Here is an 18,615-nt window from a genome sequence, read left to right on the forward strand (position 1 = left end):
ATTTATTCGGTGGAACCAGGTTTTGAAGCGCTGCTCCTTCATCAGGTGAGCGGGAGTTGGGTTCACAAACAGGGCAGAAATAGACACAGACTCGATTATAGATATCTGGACCTTCATCATCCAGTACTTCCCCAGAGCGGAGAAGCTACAACATCTTTTTCGGAGCCTTCAATGTTTCATTGATGAAGACGAACATCTTGCCAAGGCCATCCCCACACCCCCACTACTTGCCTTCAAACAACCGCACAACCTCAAACAGACCATTGTCTGCAGCAAACTACCCAGCCTTCAGGAGAACAGTGACCACAACACCACACAACCCTGTCACAGCAACCTCTGCAAGATGTGCTGGGTTATGGACACAGATGTCATCATCCCACGTGAGAACACCAGGTACACGGTACATACTCTTGTGACTCAGCCAACGTTGTCTACCTGATACGCTGCAGGAAAGGATATTCCGAGGCATGGGACATTGCCGAGTCCACGCAGATGCTACGACAACGGATGTATGGACACCACTCGACAATCACCAGACAGGTGTGTTCCCTTCCTGTTGGCGAACACTTCAGCGGTCACAGGCATTCGGCCTCTGATCTTCAGGTAAACGTTCTCCAAGTCAGCCTTCAAGGCACACGACAACGCAGAATTGCTGAGCAGAAACTGATAGCCAAGTTCCACACATGAGGACGGCCTCAACCAGGATCTTGGGTTCATGTCACACTATCTGTAACCCCCATGACTTGCCTAGGCTTGCAATATCTCACTAACTCTCCTGGCTGGAGACAATACACATCTCTTTAACCTGTGATTAACCCTCTCTCCACTCACTCAAGTCTTAAAGGTACAGACAATCTGTAAAGACTTGCATTCCAACCATTATTTTGTAAATTGAGTTTGTGTCTTTATATGCCCTGTTTGTGAACACAACTCCTCACTCACCTGATGAAGGAGAAGAGCTCTGAAAGCTTGTGATTCAAAATAAACATGTTGGACTTTAATCTGGTGTTGTCAGACTTCTTACTCTGCCTACCCCAGTCCAACGCTGGTATCTCCACATCATGATTGATGATGAGTTGCCATTAATCGACAGACTGGAGGGGCTGATTGTGGACAAGTCACCAGGACCGGATGGAATGCACCTGAGGGTTCTGAAAGAAATGGCGGAGGTGATACTGGATGCCTTGGTGGTTATTTTCCAGACGTCGCTGGATTCCGGGGAAGTGCCGGAAGATTGGAAAATGGCTAATGTTACGCCGTTGTTTAAGAAGGATGCCAGGCAAAAGGCAGGGAATTATAGGCCGGTTAGTTTAACGTCTGTTGTAGGTAAAATGTTAGAATCCGTCATCAAGGAGGAAATAGCGAGGCATCTTGAGGGGAATTGCTTGATAGAGCAGATGCAGCACGGTTTTGTTAAGGGGAAGTCGTGTCTGACAAATTTACTGGAGTTCTATGAGGATGTGTCTAGGGCGGTGGATAGAGGACAGCCGGTGGATGTGGTCTTTCTTGATTTTCAGAAGGCGTTTGACAAGGTACCTCACAAGAGGTTATTGCAGAAGGTCAGGGGACATGGAGTTGGGGGTAGGGTGTTAGCGTGGATAGAGGATTGGTTGTCAAATAGGAGGCAGAGTGTGGGGGTCAATGGGTGCTATTCGGATTGGCAGTTGGTGACTAGTGGAGTACCCCAGGGGTCGGTGCTGGGGCCTCAGCTATTTACCATTTATATAGATGATCTGGAGGAGGGAACCGAGTGTATGGTGTCGAAATTTGCTGATGACACCAAGATTGGTGGGACGGCAAATTGTGCGGAGGGTGTGGAGAGTCTACAGAAGGATCTAGATAGGCTGGGCGAATGGGCCAGGAACTGGCAAATGGAATTTAATGTTGGCAAGTGCGAGGTGGTCCACTTTGGTAGGAATAATGGTAGGAAGGACTATTACTTACGTGGCGAAAAACTGCAGCAGGCGACGGTGCAGAGGGACCTCGGGGTCCTTGTGCATGAGTCGCAAAAACCCAGCTTGCAGGTGCAGCAGGTGGTCAAGAAGGCGAATGGGATGCTGGCCTTCATAGCGAGGGGGATTGAATATAAAAGTAGGGAGGTCTTGCTGTGGCTGTATAGGGCATTGGTGAGGCCGCAGCTGGAGTACTGTGTGCAGTTTTGGGCGCCGCACCTGCGCAAGGATATTTTGGCCTTGGAGGGAGTGCAGAGGAGGTTTACTAGGCTGATGTCAGAGTTGAGGGGGTTGACCTATGAGGAGAGGCTGAATAAACTAGGCTTGTACTCGTTAGAGTTTAGAAGAATGAGGGGAGATCTCATTGAGACGTATAAGATGATGAATGGGATGGATAGGATAGAGGTGGAGAGACTTTTCCCGCTCAGAAAGGACAGTAGGACTAGGGGGCACAGCCTCAAGATAAAGGGGGGGCGGTTTAGAATGGAGTTGAGGAAGAATTTCTTCACTCAAAGGGTGGTGAATCTCTGGAATTCTCTGCCTGTTGAAGTGGTGGAGGCTGCCTCGCTAAATATTTTTAAGAAGCGGGTTGATGGGTTTTTGATAAGAGAGGGGATTAAGGGTTATGGGGAGAGGGCGGGAATGTGGAACTGAGCCACGACAGATCAGCCATGATCTTATTGAATGGCAGGGCAGGCTCGAAGGCCTACTCCTGCTCCTATTTCTTATGTTCTTAATTACCCAGGCCTTTCTTCACAATTGTTATCTTATCGATAGTTTCACTCTTGTTCAGGATAATAGTTACGAAATCAGAAGACCCCTGGAATTCTCACACACCCTGCTGTCTTCTTTCATGGTGACTTCAGATTACAGGGTAACCTCTGCCTAGATGTTTCAGACACACTGAAAATCAGGAACTGATTTTCTGAGCTTGCTCTCAGCTGCTATCGAATAGGAGTCAGTGCCTTTTAGAAATATTTACTGGAATGAGGGAACTGTCGTGATAAACATGGCCCTGGCCCAATAGCCCGGTGATAACTTCAAACGCTCACTCCTCTGCCTATCAAGCAAAGACTGAAGGTTAACATTCTCACAAACAATCGCAATAATAGACTTTGCAACTGACCAATTAGCTCCTTCACTGTACACAGCAATACTGCGATCATTCTCATGTGACAATAATAAATCAAATAGATCAGCTAGATCGTTAATATTAAAAAAATTATATCAAAGATAGGAGAATCATAAACTAGAGGGCATAGGTTTAAGGTGAGAGGGGAGAGATACAAAAGTGTTCAGAGGGGCAATTTTTTCACACAGAGGGTGGTGAGTGTCTGGAACAAGCTGTCAGAGGTAGTAGTAGAGGCGGGTACAATTTTGTCTTTTAAAAAGCATTTAGATAGTTACATGGGTAAGATGGGTATAGAGGGATATGGGCCAAATGCGTTCATAGAGAAGGGAAGGAGAGAGTATAAAAGGTAGTGTTACAGTCATAGCTAAGGTGTAGAGAAAGATCAGCTTAATAGAGTCATTGAGATTTACTGCATAGAAACAGGCCTTTTGGCCTACTTTGTCCATGCCGCTCCTTTTTTTTAACCCCTAAACTAGTCCCAATTGCCTGTGTTTGGCCCATGTAACTGTCTAAACACTTTAAAAAAGACAAAATTGTACCCGTCTCTACTACTGCCTCTGGCAGCTCGTTTCGGACACTCACCACCCTCTTGTGTGAAAAAACTGCTCCTCTGAACACTTTTGTATCTCTTTCACTTTAAACCTATGCCCTCTAATTTTAGCCTCTCCTACCTTTGGGAAAAGATATTGACTATCTCGCTAATCTCTGCCTCTCATTATTTTATAGACCTCAAAGATCACCCCTCAGCCTCCTACGCTCCAGAGAAACAAGTCCCAGTCTATCCAGCCTCTCCTTATAACTCAAACCATCAAGTCCCCAGTAAATCTTTTCTGCACTCTTTCTAGTTTAATAATATCCTTTCTATAATAGGGTGACCAGAATTGCACGCAGTAGTCCAAGTGTGGCCTTACCAACGTCTTGTACAACTTCAACAAGACGTCCCAACTCCTGTACTCAATGTTCTGACCAATGAAACCAAGCATACTGAATGCCCTCTTCACCACCCTGTCCACCTGTGACTCCACTTTCAAGGAGCTATGAACCTGTACCCCTAGATCTCTTTGTTCTATAACTCCCCAACGCCCTACCATTAACCAAGTAAGTCCTGCCCTGGTTCAGTCTACCAGAATGCATCACTTCGCATTTATCTAAATTAAACTCCACCTGCCATTTGTCAGCCCACTGGCCCAATTGATCAAGATCCCGTTGCAATCTGAGATAACCTTCTTCACTGTCCATTATGCCACCAATCTTGGTGTCATCTGCAAACTTACTAACCATGCCTCCAATATTCTCATCCAAATCATTAATATAAATGACAAATAACAGTTGACCCAGCACCAATCCCTGAGGCACACCTCTGGTTACAGTCCTCCAGTTTGAAAAACAACCCTCCACAACCACCCTCTGTCTTCTGTCATCAAGCCAATTTTATATCCATTTGGCTACCTTACCCTGGATCCCGTGAGATTTAACTTTATGCAACAACCTACCATGCGGTACCTTGTCAAAGGCCTTGCTAAAGTTCATGTAGACAACATCAACTGCCCTCATTTACCTATTTGGTTACCCCTTCAAAAAACTCAATCAAATTTGTGAGACATGATTTTCCACTCACAAAGCCATGCTGACTGTCCCTAGTCAGTCCTTGTGTCTCTAAATGCCTGTATAGCACGAAAGAAACAATACTTCTTACTGTATTCAAATATGTGTCAATAATAAATCAAATTTAATATTAAGTTGATCTTTCTCTACACCCTAGCTATGACTGTAACACTACATTCTGCACCCTCTCCTTTCTTTCTATGAACAGCTTTGTATGGCAAGAAACTTTTCACTGTGACAATAATAAATCAAATCAAATCTTAGGATGCTGAAAGAATCAAAGATAGAAAGTTTTTCTGTGAAGAAATTTGGAAGGTATTTGACAAAGTCCAGCAGATGAGGCCAATTACGATGATCCAAGCACATGGAATATGGGGAGAATGTATTACAGATACAGATTTGGCTCAGGAACAGGAAGCAGAGGATGATGATGAGTGGGTTCTATGGATTCAGTGGCGTTCAGCAAGGATCAGTTTTGGGTCCTTTACAATCTCTATAAACGCCCTCGCTCTCGGTGTCGGGAGCAGCGTTTGTCAATAATATGAAGGGTGACGGAAGTGTTGGGGATTGTGCTCGGTTTCAGGGTAACAGACATGATGTAAAAACAGACAGAACACAGATTCAATGTAAAGAAGCGGAAGTTATCGATTTTGGGAGGACGAATATAGACAGACAGTAAAATCTAAATGATACATTTATGAAAATTGTGGTGTAGGGACAATAATCGGAAAACAAAACAAAACCACTATAACACCAGGAATCAACAGGCAAGATATCAATTCTTAAAACTTTTACTGAAACCAGCTATCTTCAAATCAACATAAAATTAAACTTGCATAAACAAACTAATAGTTTATCATTTCATTTGATTAATTTCAATCGAAGTAGTCAATACAAGACTATACTACTCGATCACAGATGACACAACGCTAGGTGGAGTTGTTGATAGTGTAGAAGATTGTCAAAGGATACAGCGGGATATGGATCAGCTGCAGATATGGGCGGAGAAATGGAAGATGGAGTTTAATCTGGGCAGGTGTGGGGTGCTGCAGTTTGGGAGATCGAATGTTTAGGATAAGTGTACAGTTAATGACAGGACCCTGAACAGCATTGATGTCCAGAGGGATCTTGGGGTTCAAGTCCATAGCTACCTGAAAGTGACCACGCAAGTAGATAGGGTGGTAAAGAAGGCATATGGCATTCCTGCCTTTATTGGTCGGGGCACTGAGTACAAGAATCAGGATGTCATGTTGCAGCTTTATAAAACTTTAGTTAGGCCGCACTTAAGAGGATTGTGTTCAATTCTGGCCACCACATGATAGGAAGGATGTGGAGGTTTTGGAGATGCTGCAGAAGAGATTTACCAGGATGCTGCCTGGGTTAGAGGGTATGAGGTACAAGGAGAGGCTGGACAAACTAGGGTTGGAGCAGTTGAGGGGAGACCTGATAGAAGTCTATAAAATGATGAGAGGCATAGATAGGGTTGACAGACAGAATCTTTTCCCCAGAGTTGAAATGTCTAATACTAGGGAGCATACACTGAAGGGGAGAGGGGAAAAGTTCAAAGGAGGTGTGAGGGGCATGTTTTTTACAGAGTGGTAGGTGTCTGGAGCGCGCTGCCAGGGTTGGTGATGGAGGCAGATATAATAGGGGCGTTTAAGGGGCTATTAGATAAGCACCTGAATATGCAAGGAACAGAGGGAAATGGACCAAGGGCAAGTAGAAGGGATGACTTTAATTTGGTATCATGTTCGGCACAACATTGTGGGCTGAAAGGCCTGTTCCTGTGCTGTACTGTTCTATGCTCCAAGAAATATATATCTCATGGGGCGGCACGGTGGCACAGTGGTTAGCTCTGCTGCCTCACAGCGCCAGGGACCCGGGTTCAATTCCCGGCCTTGGGTCACTGTGTGGAGTTTGCATGTTCTCCCTGTGTCTGTGTGGGTTTCCTCCGGGTGCTCCAGTTTCCTCCCACAGTCCAAAAGACCTGCTGGTAGGTGCATTTACCCGAACAGGCACCGGAGTGTGGCAACTAGGGGATTTTCACAGTAATTTCATTGCAGTGTTAATATAAGGCAACTTCAAGCACATTTCATCACTTCCTGCATTGATATGGCATCAGGTGCAATCTCACAGTCTTTCCAACTCCAGTAGCATCTCTCACTTTGCTCAGTCAATGGATTCACTTTTAGCGGCAGCCATGTTCTTCCTGAGGTCCCTGGACATGGTTAACACAGATCTGACCAACACACTCATACAGAACCTTCTTCACTACAATCATAACGTTATAGATTTCCCAGAGACTCCTTTATCCTACCTATGATATGTATACTTATCAAAGTATGGCCTCATACCTTAAACAGTGGAACTCTTTATTCCAGGTGGGCACTGTCCCACAGTCTGATCCTAGACTGCTTAACCAGGTTCCATGCTGGGAGGAGCTAACCCTGCCTCAGGGGTCACCACATGACCTGCACTCTTAAAAGGGCAGTATGCACTCAAATCCCCAACATACAGATAACACACTACCCACTAAATGGTCTGCTTGACTCTGGCAAAACTGATGCAGCAGCAGTGAAATGGCCCAATTCACAATCCCTGCTTTAAACCTGTCTTCTCACTCACACGGTACATATATGGTGCATGCCATGTATACTGCACTCAGTGAACACAACCTATAGTTGACTGCACACAACGTTGAGAGTAGACATAGTGCAGGGTAGCTGTACCCATGCAAGATACACAGCTCACACAACACAGTCTGCACTCAGTGTTTGCTGCTTACACATGACTTTTCGTTCCCTATGTTTTCAGAACTTCCAGTGAGGATGGACAACTGCCTGGAAAAATCCGAAGTGCGAGAAAGAAAGAAACTACTGAAAGAAAATGCAACACAAAGCAGCCTAGCAAACGGTAAGAGTTAAATACAGTGAATGGGGCTTGCACACTCACAGTGGCTCCAAGAGCAGGTGAGGCTGGGAATCCTGCGGAGAGTAACTCACCTCCTGACTCCCCAAAGCCTGTCTGCCATCCAAAAGGCACAAGTCAGCAGTGAGCTGGAATACTCCCCACTTGCCTGGATGGATGCAGCTCCAACAACACTCAAGAATCTTGACACCACCCAGGACAAAGCTGCCCCGCTTGGTTGGCACCACATCCATAAACATTCACTCCCTCCACCACCGACATTCAGTGGCAGCAGTGTGTACCATCTACAAGATGCACCCAATCCTAATTACCCCACAGCCCAGCCACCCCCAATCCTAATTACCCCACAGCCCAGCCACCCCCAATCCTAATTACCCCACAGCCCAGCCACCCCCAATCCTAATTACCCCACAGCCCAGCCACCCCCAATCCTAATTACCCCACAGCCCAGCCACCCCCAATCCTAATTACCCCACAGCCCAGCCACCCCCAATCCTAATTACCCCACAGCCCAGCCACCCCCAATCCTAATTACCCCACAGCCCAGCCATCCCCAATCCTAATTACCCCACAGCCCAGCCACCCCCAATCCTAATTACCCCACAGCCCAGCCATCCCCAATCCTAATTACCCCACAGCCCAGCCAAACCCCCAATCCTAGTTACCCTTTAACCCAGCCACCCCTCAATCCTAATTACCCCTCAACTCCCTCCACCCCCAATCCTATTCACCTCTGAACTCTATTGCCCCCTCCTCACTGGGTGACAACGAGCCTGGGACCTGGTGTACCTCAAGCCTCTATGTTTAGGGGCATTAACTGATTTCAGCTCAGATTAAATTGCCCCTTGGTGTTGGAGTTTAGTAAAGGCTCCATCCTCGTCAGTCAGATATTGAAAAGAGTACTCAGACAGTGGCACGGGGAGGTTGGCGTTACTGGGACACATTGTCAGCATTCTTACCTCACCGCTGTTATTTACTCGGTAACTGGGGGGGATCAATGTCAGGGAACTCAGCTCCACTTAGTGAAAAAGGTCAGGCCCTGCATGAACACCTAACCACCAGACAGAACCCTTAGACCTAGCAGAGGGAGACTTCCCGCTGAGTGGGAGCTCAGTGTTTCACGAGGAAAGGGCTGCGTCTGAAGTTGAAAACGAAAAGGGAACTTTCTGATATAAATTCACTAGGGCACAACAACTGGCTGAAAGGTGACCATTCCATCTCTTTTCTTAAAGGTTCAGCAGACTATGACAATGAATTTGACCATCTAACCAGCTGGAAGAAGAACGCTGAGGTAGGAGGGGTGACTGGTTTTAATCACAAGATTATTGGTGTGGACTTTCCACACAGCTAACTGAAAAAGACTGAGGACCTCCTAATACAGTGCACTGAACGGGCACACACTTACATTAACACTGCAATGAAGTCACTGTGAAAATCCCCTAGCCACCACACTCCAGCACCTGTTTGGGTACACTGAGGGAGAATATAGCACAGCCTAACCAGCACGTCTTTCAGACTACATTTCCTGCACATTTTTGCTGCCAGCCCAGCTTCACATGTTGTGAAATTGCCTGAACATTCTAGTCTCCACCTTTGCCCTTCTTTCGGTTGCAGCTTTTAGTCTGTGATCCCAGGAACACCAAGGTTCAAATGGGGTGGCACTGTGGCTAGCACTGCAGCCTCACAATGCCAGGGACCTGGGTTCAATTCCCAGCCTAGGTCACTGTCTGTGTGGAGTTTGCACATTCTCCCCATATCTGCGTGGATTTCCTCCGGGTGCTCCGGTTTCCACTCACAGTCTGAAAGACGTGCTGGTTAGGTCCATTGCCGTGCTAAATTCTCCCTCAGTGTACCAGAGCAGGCACCGGAGTGTGGCGACCAGGAGATTTCACAGTAACTTCATTGTGGTCTTAATATAAACCTACGTGTGATACTAATAAATCAACTCAACTTACTTAAACTTAAGTTTTCATCACTCACAGTGCAGCTCCCTGAATCTTTGGGAGGTGAAGGGTTAAACTGGGATGTGCTTTGCTGATGGCACTGTGGGTCAAGGCCGCATCAAGGGAAAATGGAATTCGCACCTCATAAAGAGAGATAATGTGCTAATCAGCACTCAGAACACATCATCACTTCTGGAATGCAAGTAACGATTAATGATGATTACTGGGCAGCTTTCTAAACCTTCTGCTGCTCCATTTCAGCCAATCAACAACTGACAGCATCTTACCTGGGCCAATTCCCTGCCCCATCCCAGTGACCATATATATTTAACCCACTAGTTCAAACATGTTTGCACTGTAACGGACAATTTAGCATGGCCAATCCACCTAACCTGCACATCTTTGGACACTAAGGGATAATTTAGCATAGCCAATCCACCCTAACCTACACATCTTTGGACACTAAGGGACAATTTAGTATGGCCAATCCACCCTAACCTACACATCTTTGGACACTAAGGGACAATTTAGCATGGCCAATCCACCCTAACCTACACATCTTTGGACACTAAGGGACAATTTAGCATGGCCAATCCACCTAACCTACACATCTTTGGACACTAAGGGACAATTTAGCATGGCCAATCCACCTAACCTACACATCTTTGGACACTAAGGGATAATTTAGCATGGCCAATCCACCCTAACCTACACATCTTTGGACACTAAGGGACAATTTAGCATAGCCAATCCACCCTAACCTACACATCTTTGGACACTAAGGGACAATTTAGTATGGCCAATCCACCCTAACCTACACATCTTTGGACACTAAGGGACAATTTAGCATGGCCAATCCACCCTAACCTACACATCTTTGAACACTAAGGGACAATTTAGCATGGCCAATCCACCCTAACCTACACATCTTTGGACACTAAGGGACAATTTAGCATGGCCAATCCACCTAACCTACACATCTTTGGACACTAAGGGACAATTTAGCATGGCCAATCCACCTAACCTACACATCTTTGGACACTAAGGGACAATTTAGCATGGCCAATCCACCCTAACCTACACATCTTTAGACACTAAGGGACAATTTAGCATGGCCAATCCACCTAACCTACACATCTTTGGACACTAAGGGACAATTTAGCATGGCCAATCCACCCTAACCTACACATCTTTGGACACTAAGGGACAATTTAGCATGGCCAATCCACCTAACCTACACATCTTTGGACACTAAGGGACAATTTAGCATGGCCAATCCACCCTAACCTACACATCTTTAGACACTAAGGGACAATTTAGCATGGCCAATCCACCTAACCTACACATCTTTGGACACTAAGGGACAATTTAGCATGGCCAATACACATATTGCTTTGGATGGTGTCTTAGCTTTGACCAATCTATTCAGATCTACTCCCACTGCCAGTCATCACTGACGGAGCTGAATCAGGTCAGCTGTACTTTCCACAGTGAGAGTTGCCAGTGTGTTCAGTGGCTGTGTGGGTTGGATGGCAGCCCCCGTCTCCAGGCAGGAACTGATGCAATCTCATACACAGCCCCTTTGCGGTTCATAGGGAAGTGGCACTCTCTCACCTTATTGCAGGACGGAGCCAGCAAGCAGATCAAAGCAGTGTCGGCGTGATAGTTACCATGGAAACTAGAGGCTTCCCTCATCCGAGAAACTTGAAGGAACCTCACACAGGCATTTGAAGGAGAGAGTTGCCAGTGAATAATTGCAGGCCTTTAGGTTCTCGAGCTTTCCTTTCCCTCTGTGTGAGCGGACTCCCGGGCTCTGACGCCGATGTTTTGTGGCGGGAGATGCGGCACTTTGGAGGGGGAGAGAGCGCGCATGCTCAGTGCAGTGGCGGGCTGGCCCTTACCTCATGGTCTCAAGTTTTGAAGAGCCTCGTGCTGCCTCCCTTTCCCCCTTTGGCCTGCCTTCCAGCTCCAGCCTTCCCACCCTACCCCCGATACCCCACACACACCCATATCCAGGTAGCATGCAGCTTAAACCAAAAAAGAAAATGCTGGAAAATCTCAGCAGGTCTGGCAGCATCTGAGAAAAAAGAGCTGATGTTTTGAGTTCAGATGACCCTTTGTTAAAGCTGAAAGGTGAACATGCCAGTATTGGACTGGGGTAAACACAGTAAGCAGTCTGACAACACCAGGTTAAAGTCCAACAGGTTTATTTGATATCACAAGCTTTCAGAGCGCTGCTCCTTCATCAGGTGAGTGCACTCAGTGCACCAAAAGCTCGCAATATCAAATTATGCCTTAGTGTTCAAAGATGTGGAGGTTATCTGGGATGGAGTTAATCATCTGAAGTTGTTGAATTCAGTGTTGAGAGCGGAAGGCTGTAAAGTGCCCAGTTGGAAGATGAGATGCTGTTCCTCCAGTTTGCGTTGCATTTCACTAGAACATTGCAGCAGGCCAAGGACAGACGTGTGGGCACAGGAGCAGGATCATGTGTTAAAATGGCAAGGAACCAGAAGGTCAGGGTCCTGATTGTGCACAGACCAAAGGTGTTCAGCAAAGCAATCATCCAGTCTACACTTGGTCTCTCCGATATAGAGGAGACCACACTGGCAACAGCAAATGCAATAGACCAAATTGAAAGAAGTACAAGTGAAACGCTGCTTAACCTGGAATGAATGTTTTGGATCTTGAATGGTAAGCCCTTTTATCTCAGGTTTTACAACTTGTGCGATTGCATGGGAAGATGCCATGAGTGATGGGAGGGGTGTTGGGTATAGCACAGGAGTGGACTAGGATATCCTGGACAAAACAGTCTCTGCAGAATGGTAACAGAGGGAGTGAAGGGAAGATGTGTTCGATGATGGCATCATGCTGGTGTTGGCAAAAATGGCGAGGATTTCTGTACTGTTCTATGTTCAATATGCTTTGCATGAGGAGGCTGGTGGGGTTAAATGTGAGAACAAGGGGGAGTCTATACTTGTTCTGGGAGGGAGGGGAGGGTCGTAGCGCGGGAGATGGACCACACGCTATTGAGGGCCCTGTTGACAACTGTAGATGGGAAGCCATGACTGAGGAAGAAGGAGCACATATTAGAAACCCCACTTTGGAAAGTAGCATCATTGGAACAAATGCAACTGAGGTGAAGGAGCTGAGAGAAAGGGATGGAGTCCTTACAGGATGTGGGCTGTGAAGAGCTGTAGTCCAGATGGCTGTGGGAGTCAGTGAGCTTGTAATGGATATTGATAGATAGGCTAGTGCCAGAAATGGAGACAGAAAGGTCAAGGAAGGGAAGGGAGGTGTCTGAGATGGACCAGGTGATGGTGATGGAGGGGTGGAAACTGAAAGCGAAGTTGATGAATTTTTCCAGGTCTGGAGGAGAGCATGAAGCAGCAGCAAAATAGTCATCAATGTACCAGTAAAGGAGTTGTGAGAGGGGGCCCGGATAGGCCTGGAACAAGGAATGTTCCGCATAGTCCATAAAAAGGCAAGCGTAGTTAAGACGCATGTGGGTACCCAATGCTACTCTTTTGATTTGGAGAAAGTGGGATGAGTTAAAGGAGAAGTTGTTGAGAGAAAGAACGAGTTCAGCCAGGCAGAGGAGAGTGGTGGTGGATGGGAATTGTTTAGGCCTCTTTTCAAGAAGGAAGCAAAGAACTCTCAGGCCGTCCTGGTGTGGGATGGAGGTGTAGAGAAATTGCACATCCATGGTGAATAGGAGGAGGTTAGGGCCTGCGAACTGGAGGCTGTCAATATGATGAAGAGCATCAGTGGAATAAGAACATAAGAACATAAGAAATAGGAGCAGGAGTAGGCCATCTAGCCCTTCGAGCCTGCCCCGCCATTCAATAAGATCATGGCTGATCTGTCGTGGCTCAGTTCCACTTTCCCGCCCTCTCCCCATAACCCTTAATCCCTTCTCTTATCAAAAACCCATCAACCCACTTCTTAAAAATATTTAGCGAGGTAGCCTCCACCACTTCAACGGGCAGAGAATTCCAGAGATTCACCACCCTTTGAGTGAAGAAGAGTGAAGAATCCCAAATGTAAGAGAGGAGGGAATGGACCAGAGGAGTGAGGGTGGAGTCAAGATAGGAGGAAATAAGTTTGGGGGGAGGGCAGGAATATGCTGACACAACGGGCTTACCAGGACCTTTTTGTGAATTTTGGGAAGTGGGTAGAAGCAGGCTGTCTGGGGATGGGAGACTATGAGGTTGGAAGCTGTCATGGTGGTGGTGGGGGGGGGAGGCATCCGGGGGAAATGACATCATGATGGTGTTGGAGATAAATGGCTTGATGTTCAGTGGTATGGTCATGGTCTGGGGGAGATAGGAGGAAGTATGTGAGAGTTAGCACTCAGCCTCTGCGAGGTAGAGGTCAGTCCACCAGACAGCAACAGCACCCCCTTTGTCGGCAGGTTTGGTGACAAAGTCAGGGTTGGACCTGACGGAGTGAAGGGCTGAAAGTTCAGAAGGAAAGAGGTTGGAATGGATGAGGGGACAGAAAAATTAAGATGGCCAATGCCTTGTCAAGGCCAGGGTGGGTGGGGGGGGAGAGCAGGGCAGGGAGCGGTGGTGTCCAATTGGAGGCAGAATGTTGGAGCAGCTGAAAGGATCTGTGGAACAGGGGGAGGACTCTTGCCCAAAGAAGTGGGCAAGGAGACAATGGCAATGAAAATCGAGTTCAACATCATGTCGTGCCTGGAATTCATTGAGGTCGGAATGTAAGGGTACGAAGCTGAATCCTTTGCTGAAAACAGCATGCTCTGCCTCAGAGAGGGAAAGGTTGGAGGGTATGGTGAAGACACAGCAAGGATTGGGGCCAGAAGAGATGGCTTTCAAGGGATTGGGCCTGGTGGAGCGCCTAGGTTGGGCTGTGGTGTTGATGAGTTGTTGAAGCTTGTGTTCCTTAATATCTGCAAGAAACAGAAAAAGTTTCTTGTTTAGGCATCGAATGATACGGAGGATGAAATAAATCTGGGGACAGGGACAGCTTTGAGAGGGAGTAAGACAGTGCTGCTGGAGAGAAATGTTGACTATCTTCATGTGGCAAGAACATTATTTCGAAAAGTGTTGTATATCCTGGAGATACCTGTAACCCTGGCTGATTATCATTCTAGCGTCATGTCATAGAGTAGGTCACCAGGCAGCCACCACTTAGACAGTTGTAAAGGCCAGCATTCTAGTTACCCGCTCGCAGTCCATGTGGTGTAGGTACACCCACGGTGCTGTTAGGGAGGGAGTTCCAGGATTGTTATTGGATATCAGTCAGTCCATGTGGTGTAGGTACACCCACAGTGCTGTTAGGGAGGGTGTTCCAGGATTGTTATTGGACATCTGTCAGTCCATGTGGTGTAGGTACACCCACAGTGCTGTTAGGAGAGGTGATGTGGAGAGGTAGATGTTGGACTGGGGTCAGCACAGTAAGAAGTCTCACAACACCAAGGAGGATGTGCTATTGTTGAACCCAGAGAGCGAAGCCACTGCATGTGACTAGGCTGCCTCTGACTAGGCTGCCTGTAACTAGGCCACTGTCTGTAACTAGACTGCCTGTGACTAGTCCACTGCCTGTGACTAGGCTGCCTGTAACTCAGCTGCCTGTGACTAGGCCACTGTCTGTAACAAGACTGCCTGTGACTAGTCCACTGCCTGTGACGAGGCTATTGCCCATGGCTCAGCTGACCATGACTGAGCCGCTGCCTGTGATTAGGCTGCCTATGACTAGGCCATTGCCTGTTACTAAGCAACTGCCTGTGAATAGGCTGCCTGTAACTAGGCTGTTGCCTGTAACAAGGCTGCCTGTGACTTGGCCACTGACTGTGACTAGTCCATTGCCTGTGTCTAGGCCACTGCCTGTAACTCAGCTGTCTGTGACTGGGCCATTGCCTGTTACTAAGCCAGTGCCCATATCTAGGCTGACCATGATTGAGCCACTGCCTGTGACTAGGCTGCCTGTGTCTCACCTGCTCCCTGTATCTCACCTGCTGCTGCTCATGGCTAGGCCAAGAATGACCAGATTTCCAGGTTTTGCCAGGACAGTCCTGGATTTTCATTCGTGTCCCGCTGGCTTGACAATTTCCTCATAACTTTTCATCTTTTCCCTCTTTGGACAACCTTTGAACTCTGTTGGGGGAAGAAGGCAGTGACAAGTACAAGTAGAATGTAAAGCAGGCAGATGCAGCAGGGCTGGGAGGTGGGGGGAACATTCTGGAATGGTTGGCAGGTGATCCAGGGAAGATTCCCCCCCTGCTCCAGCTGGGATTGTGTTCCAGGAGCATTGTGAGATCCATTCGGACCACTCTCCAGGATGCTAACACCATAAGCTCACTGAGACAGGACAGTGCTGAGTCCCAGCCCCCTCACTGAGCACTTTACCTGAACAGCTCCAGGTGAAGTGCACAGTGAGGGGGCTGGGACGTGGCTCAGTAAGGCACTGGAGTGGGCACGCAGACTGTCATATACATTTAATATGAAACTCAAAATTAACAGCAAGGGGTCAAGGAAGGTTCCTCCCTCTGTGACTGGATCCTGAACTTCCTAACTCACAGACCACAGTCAGTAAGGATCGGCAACAACACCTCCTCCACAATCATCCTCAACACCGGTGCCCCACAAGGCTGTGTTCTCAGCCCCCTACTATACTCCTTATACACCTCTGACTGTGCGGCCAAATTCCCCTCCAATTCAATTTTCAAGTTTGCTCACGACATCACCGTAATGGGTCGGATCTCAAACAATGACGAGACAGAATACAGGAATGAGATAGAGAATCTGAACTGGTGCAGCAACAATAATCTCTCCCTCAATGTCAACAAAACAAAAGAGATTGTCATCGATTTCAGGAAACGTAAAGGAGAATGTGTCCCTGTCTACATTAATGGGGACACTCAAGTTTCTAGATGCCCAGATCGCCAACAACCTGTCCTGGTCCCTCCCATGCCCACACTATGGTTAAGAAAGCCCCACCAACGCCTCTACTTTCTCAGAAGCCTAAGGAAATTTGGCATGTCAGCTACGACTCTCACCAACCTTTATAGATGTACCGTAGAAAGCATTCTTTCTGGTTGTATCACAGCTTGGTATGGGCTCCTGCTCTGCCCAAGACCACAAGAAACTACAAAGGGTAGTGAATGTAGCCCAATCCATCACGTAAACCAGCCTCTCATCTATTGACTCCGTCTACACTTCCCGCTGCCTCGGGAAAAGCAGCCAGCATAATTAAGGACCCTCCACACCCCGGACATTCTCTCTTCCACCTTCTTCCATCAGGAAAAAGATACAAAAGTCTGAGGCCACGTATCAACTGACTCAAGAACGGTTTCTTTTGCTGTCAGACTTTTGAATGGACCTACTTCGCATTAAGTTGATCTTTCTCGACATCCTAGCTATGACTGTAACATTACAGTCTCCTTTCCTTCTCTACGAACGGTATGCTTTGTATAGTGCGCAAGAAACAATACTTTTCACTGTATACCGATACATGTGACAATAATAAATCAAATATTAAGCTGATCTTTCTCTACATCCTGGCTATGACTGTAATAGTATATTCTGCACCTTCTCATTTCCTTCTCCACTATGTACTCTATGAATGCTACGTTTTGTCTGTATAGTGCACAAGAAACAATACTTTTCACTGTGTGCTAATACATGTGACAATAATAAATCAAATCTAATCAATGTGTCCTGTTCTTGTCTTTTGAAAATCTGGTGTGCCTACCTAAGTCACCTATGGCTAGGTTGCTGCTTGTAACTAGGCCCCTATCTGCCTGTTGCTGCTGTTTATGACTAGGCTGTTGACTAAGACTTGGCTGCTGCCTGTGACTTGGCCACTGACTTTGACTTGATCACTGAATGGACCTCGGCCACTATGTGAGTAAGTGTGCGCCTTTGACTTGGCAGCTCACTGTCTGTGACTAGCTCGTTGTCAGTGGCTCGGCTGCTGACTAGGGTAACTGCCTGTATGGGCCACTGCATCTGACTAGAATTCAGAAATATGAAGACCATTGCCTGTGACCTGACCTCTGACTCGCTGAACCCCTGTTCTGGCTGATCCCCTGCCCCGGCTGAATCCCTGTCCCTACTAGGCCGCTGTCCTGACTAGGCCCTGTTCTGAGTAGGACGCTGTCCTGACTAGGCTGCTACCCTGACTAGGCCGCTGTCTCAACTAGGCCACTACCCCAATTAGGCCGCTACCCCAACTAGGCTGCTGTCCCAGACTAGGCCACTACCCTGACTAGGCTGCTGTCCCAGACTAGACCACTATCCTGACTAGGCCGCTGTCCCGATTAGGCCTCTACCCTGACTAGGACTCTACCCTTACTAGGCCACTACTCTGACTAGGCCACTATCCCGACTAGGCTGCTGTCCCAATTAAGCCTCTACCCTGGCTAGGCCTCTACCCCGACTAGGCCACTACCCTGACTAGGCCACTACCCCGACTAGGCTGCTGTCCTGATTAGGCCTCTACCCTGACTAGGCCTCTAACCCGACTAGGCCACTACCCTGACTAGGCCAGTATCCCGACTAGGCCGCTGTCCCGATTAGGCCACTACCCTGACTAGGCTGCTACCCTGACTAGGCTGCTGCCCCAGACTAGGCCACTACCCTGACTAGGCCGCTGTCCCGATTAGGCCTCTACCCTTACTAGGCCACTACCCTGACTAGGCCACTATCCTGACTAGGCCGCTGTCCCAATTAGGCCTCTACCCTGACTAGGCCTCTACCCCGACTAGGCCACTATCCCGACTAGGCCACTATCCCGACTAGGCCACTACCCTGACTAGGCCAGTATCCTGACTAGGCCGCTGTCCCGATTAGGCCACTACTCTGACTACGCCAATACCCTGACTAGGCTGCTGTCCCAGACTAGGCCTCTACCCTTACTAGGCCACTACCCTGACTAGGCCACTACCCTGACTAGGCCACTATCCCGACTAGACCGCTGTCCCGATTCGGCCTCTACCCCAACAAGGCCACTACCCTGACTAGGCTGCTGTCCCAGACTAGACCACTATCCTGACTAGACCGCTGTCCCGATTAGACTGCTATCCTGACTAGGC

The 18,615-nt window shown here is 47.7% G+C and overlaps 1 protein-coding gene across 2 annotated transcripts in view; it reads left to right on the forward strand.

The window, feature by feature from the left end:
• The window catches only part of LOC145361946 (sterol O-acyltransferase 2-like), a 95,783-nt gene that overhangs the window by 35,728 nt on the left and 41,440 nt on the right, over positions 1-18,615 (forward strand). For both annotated transcript variants that reach the window (XM_080217935.1, XM_080217936.1), the window contains exons 2-3: positions 7,504-7,602; positions 8,850-8,908. In XM_080217935.1, the coding sequence (XP_080074061.1) occupies positions 7,504-7,602; positions 8,850-8,908 (158 nt within the window). The remainder of the gene's footprint in view (positions 1-7,503; positions 7,603-8,849; positions 8,909-18,615) is intronic.

Source organism: Carcharhinus amblyrhynchos, chromosome X (assembly GCF_965287045.1).
Source record: "Carcharhinus amblyrhynchos chromosome X, sCarAmb.v2.hapA, whole genome shotgun sequence".
NCBI classification, from domain to species: domain Eukaryota; kingdom Metazoa; phylum Chordata; class Chondrichthyes; order Carcharhiniformes; family Carcharhinidae; genus Carcharhinus; species Carcharhinus amblyrhynchos.